Below are 4,530 nucleotides of genomic sequence, written 5' to 3'. Positions count from 1 at the left end.
AAGTCCCCAGAGTGATCTGGGGGGTAGGATGCAAAACAATACCCCATGTGTAAGCTCACCATCCACTCCTCTCCACCCTGATGTCACACTTGTCGGTGTCCTGCCAACCCCTGTGGCTTATGGAAGCCTCCAGAACACCATATTACTTAGTTGTGAACAAAGAAGAAATTAAATGTTCCCACACGGTAAGAAACATTTCTGGCTGCTATTTGGAGAAAGAGGAGAGATTAGCTTAATCTATCTATTATCCATCGTCTATCCTTTATCTCTCTTATTTCTCTTGTCTATTCTATATTCTCTCTCTCTCTCTCCCTCCCTCCCCCCTCCCTCTCTCATTTCCAAGACCCCATCTCACAGTGTGAGATATCATGAAAGATCCACATTATGCAGGTTGGTCTCTATTTATACAGAGATGCATTATGTTAGCACTTGGTTAACAGGCACTTCCCAGAGTTCAGGGAGAAAAGTATTTTCTGCATCATTTCTAAATCATTATTGATTTTTTTCTTCATAATCATATTTATTTACTAAGTTGTATGTGTGGGGGGGGAGGGGGAAAGAAGGGGGGGTTATGACAGAAAGAGAGTCCTGAGAAATGCACGTAGAGTTGGACAAGGACTCTGGAATTTTCTAATTGAAACTCTCACCTGTGGGGAACGTTTTCCTTATTCTGACATAGCATTTTTATTACAAACATGATGGTCCTTCCTGCCTTCTTTCATTTGTTCAGAAAGTACCTAGTGCCAATTGTGTGCAGGTGTGAGGGAGGCAGCAGCAAGCGGGGAAGGCCTGGCCCCTGACCCCAGCGAGCTGACCTCACAGGGGCGAGTGCACCGCATGTGAAACGCCACATAGGTTGTGCTTCGCCAGCTCCATCAGCGGGCTCCCAGGACAGCCCCCCTTCTGGGAGATGCTGCCGAGACTGCTCTTGTTCACTGGACTAGAAAGCTGCCTTCTTATAACCTTTACACCCTGGGCTGCCTCACAGGTCACATTGCAAAGGCCAGCGCTATAGTAACATACAACCACGAAGAACTTCGGAGCTTCTCTTTTTCACACCAGAGGCTTCCAGTTCCCCTACTTCTTCTCTGACAGGGGTTCTGCTGACCCAGCTGAGCCTGAATGCTGACTGGTAAGCTCCCTCAAGCTGGGGCCCCCAGGATGCCCGTGAGCCCCTCACCCCCACCCCCACCCCGCAGAGTCCTATCTTTTTGTATCATTTGAAGCATACACCATAGTCTTACACACACAGCAGATGTTTATAATAATAAACACTTGGTGAATTTCACTGACTTTCCACTTAGCTACTTTATCAAAAATCACACCATACCTGGTAAGAGCTCTTCCCACAAATGCTAGTGAGCGGGCCACCTTACAAAGACATCCCTACTCTGAGCCCAGCTGGCCACATCAGCACCCAGCGCAGGCATTTGGCACTGCCCTGTGAAGCTCATTCACAGTGACACTCTCCCCACACCTTATGTTTGCTCAGCCCTGTCTGCTCTGAGCCTTTCCCACATACCTACCCCGTTTCCTCAAAAATAAGACCTAACCAGAAAATAAGCCCTCGCATGATTTTGGGTGCCAAAATATGGCACCTTGGCATACTAAATATTTTAAGCCGAAGGAATTTGTGGAAAAGGCACCCTTCTCCCTGAAACAGGTCATAAAACCCTCGTGTGAGGGGTGCGTGCCCTCCACATCCTGGAGGAATCATGCTATGGCTTCTTCTCCAGATCGGTCTTATTTTTGGGGAAACACGGTAGCTGGTTTCACAGCAACCCTATGATGTTGTTGTTATTATTTCCACTTTCCAGATGAGAAAAGCCGAGGTCCAGCAAGATTAAATGATTAACCCAGGGTCAGCAGCTGTAGGCACCACAACTGAAACTCAAGCCTCAAGTCTTCTTGGATTGTGTAAATTTGTGCTACCACCTGCCTCATCAGTCTCCTACTGAGCACTGGAGAATAATTAAGTTATTCCCGAGTGGTCATTCTGCCTTCCCAGGGATTTTTCAATATTGCTTTTTTATCCTGCCTCCCCCATGGATCAAAGCAATGCTTATTCAAGAATTATGCCCTCCTCCCCACAAAATGAGCAATGCCCAGTGAATACAGAAACCCTAAGGAAGCTGCTGAATAAACATCATAAACGTCAGCAGCATTCATCTCAAGGGTTACTCAACTGAGTGTTTAGCATGAGATCTCAATCATATAGAAGAACTGCACCAAAGTTGATATCTTCCTGAAAACTTGCAAAACCTGAGATGCTAGCCTGTTCAAAAGAGGAAGCAGCGTTTTCCCCTACCTTACTAATATCTCTCACCGGATGGTATTTCCCCTTCATCAGTGGCGAGACCTAAGCAACCACTGGACGCATAAAGGACTTAGCAGGTACCACTTGTTTTCTTTTTATTCTCACCTGGGAGAGAACGTATTACAGGCAACAGAACTTGCTTATTTAGAAGAGACTTCCAGGTAGACTGTCAGGTTTCTAGGAAAAAGAGATGGAGTGAGGGGGGTCTAGGCAGGTGGGAGCACTACCTCCCCAAAGTGCCCTTGGATCAAGGAGGCAGAGGGGAGGGAAGCCCACCGCAATTTCATAGGGAATACGAGACCAAAGTGGGCGAGTGTGTCGTGAAATATGTCCATTACTTTCTTGCTTTCGCCCCTCTTCCTTTTCTTTCTCACACCCATGCCATGACACACTTGCCTCTTCCACGTATCCAAACTTGGGCTTTTATACCTCCTCAGTCACTATGCCCATAACTGCGCCCATGTTGCCTTCCCTGTGCTTTCATAAATTCTCAGCTACTGAGAACATGACCACTCCAAAAGAGTCACACTTACTTAGTATTCGTATTTATGGATACTGACTTGTTAGAAAGTCAGTGAGAAAATATTTTACATATATGTGCATGGGTACATACATTTATATATTACTACTCTGTGTATGTTTTTATACACACACACACACACACACACACACACACATTTCAAGTTTTCATTGAAAATCCACCCTAAGTCAGGCTATTAGATGAATCAGTTGGTTGATTGATTTTGTGTCTTTTTGTCTGGACCTACAAGATTGGCTGCTTTTCCTGGACCTGTATTAGAGGGTAGGGACAGAAAGCTTTCCTAATCTTCTAAGAAACCTTGAATTGGCTGTGATTAAAATGAACTGTTGTTTGACAAGTGTTTTGAGGGAGGACGGTGGGAATATGGAATCAGTATGGCACATGGAAACATTAGGAGCTGGCATGTATCTGCCCTTTTGTCAGAAGGTGGTGATAATTGCTTTAAACCATGCGGGCTGAGATATTTCTACTGGAAAAAGAAGTGTATGACTCAATAAGAAAAAGCAGGTATACCCAGCAGAATAAAATGGACAAAGGGCACAAACAGATAATTCACAGGACAGGAAACACGAATGACTAATAATTAGTCTAAAAAGAAAAACCTCAGGATATCCTCCATGTCATTATTGGCCAAATAATTTTTTTTTCAATCTTCTCTGTGTTATGGGTGCTTTCTGAGGCTGGCACCATCATTCACTAGTGCCAAGAGTATCTACATTGCTTCACACTTTCTGGAAACAATTTGGCAAAATGAATCAAGAGACTTAGAAATACAGGTAGAAATTGTGCTTTGGATAATCTACTTTAAGGAATAGTAACACATGCAAAGATGTTTATTGCAGTTATTTATAGAAGTGCAAATGGGGAACACGATCATCACACAACAATAAGACAAGGATTAAGTTATAATATCTATACAATATGTTGGCATCATCACAAATTATGTTTTCTAATAATTTTTAACCACATGGAACTAGGTGCAGGGTATAAAATTTAAATTATCAGAATACAAAATTATATACACGTGTGATATCAATTATAACACACATGGTACCTAGAAACGAGGTGGTTGCTCTCTCTCCATGGTGTAGGTGGAGGTGGAGGTACCAGGCGCCAGGATTCTGAACACCCCCCAACCACGTTAATTTGACTGCCTGGGCACACCTTCCCTATGACAACATTCTTCACCATCAGCTCTCAACTAAATAACATATCAGCCTGTATAGAAATACTAAAAATCAGCCACATTTTGGAAACACTTGCTATTAAAATATAAAGACTAAATCTAATTTTTTGGAGAAAGAACTTGGTAAGAATATACAAAATCACTTGGCAAGTGGATGAAGCCAAACTGCTTTAAATGAACTGACCACACTCTGAGAGTGGGGTGTAACCTCTGCTCTAGTCACTAATAAGGATGGTTGGCTGCTGTGGAAGTCCATGTGCCATCCTAAAATACAAATGCCGGGATTTGCCCTCAGCGGGGAAGAAGATTGCATTTATTCGTGATTTTAACCTTGAGAGGTTCTGTGTATGTCCAGGGAGAGAGCCTGCTGGCTCCGGGACAGCCCATTCTGCCCCCGCACAACTTGGTAGCTCTTGGCCAGGTCTCCCCATGTGTGACCGAGGGTAGCTTCCTGCAATACCATCAAATTTCTCCTCTCTGGAGAGT

At 44.0% G+C, this 4,530-nt stretch overlaps 1 protein-coding gene across 2 annotated transcripts in view; it reads left to right on the top strand.

Annotated features, from left to right (window-relative positions):
* Nucleotides 1-2,252: 2,252 nt before the first annotated feature.
* CCR3 (C-C motif chemokine receptor 3) overlaps nucleotides 2,253-4,530 on the top strand; it is a 16,449-nt gene continuing 14,171 nt past the window's right edge. For both annotated transcript variants that reach the window (XR_002122605.1, XM_019631092.1), the window contains exon 1: nucleotides 2,253-2,394. Coding sequence is in view for 1 of the 2 variants with exons in the window: in XM_019631092.1 (XP_019486637.1) it covers nucleotides 2,330-2,394 (65 nt within the window). In the remaining variant the exon portion in view is untranslated. The remainder of the gene's footprint in view (nucleotides 2,395-4,530) is intronic.

This window comes from Hipposideros armiger, unplaced genomic scaffold (assembly GCF_001890085.2).
Source record: "Hipposideros armiger isolate ML-2016 unplaced genomic scaffold, ASM189008v1 scaffold_18, whole genome shotgun sequence".
NCBI lineage: Eukaryota > Metazoa > Chordata > Mammalia > Chiroptera > Hipposideridae > Hipposideros > Hipposideros armiger.
Note: the sequence above shows the minus strand (reverse complement) of the source record. Positions and strands in the feature narration are given on the sequence as shown.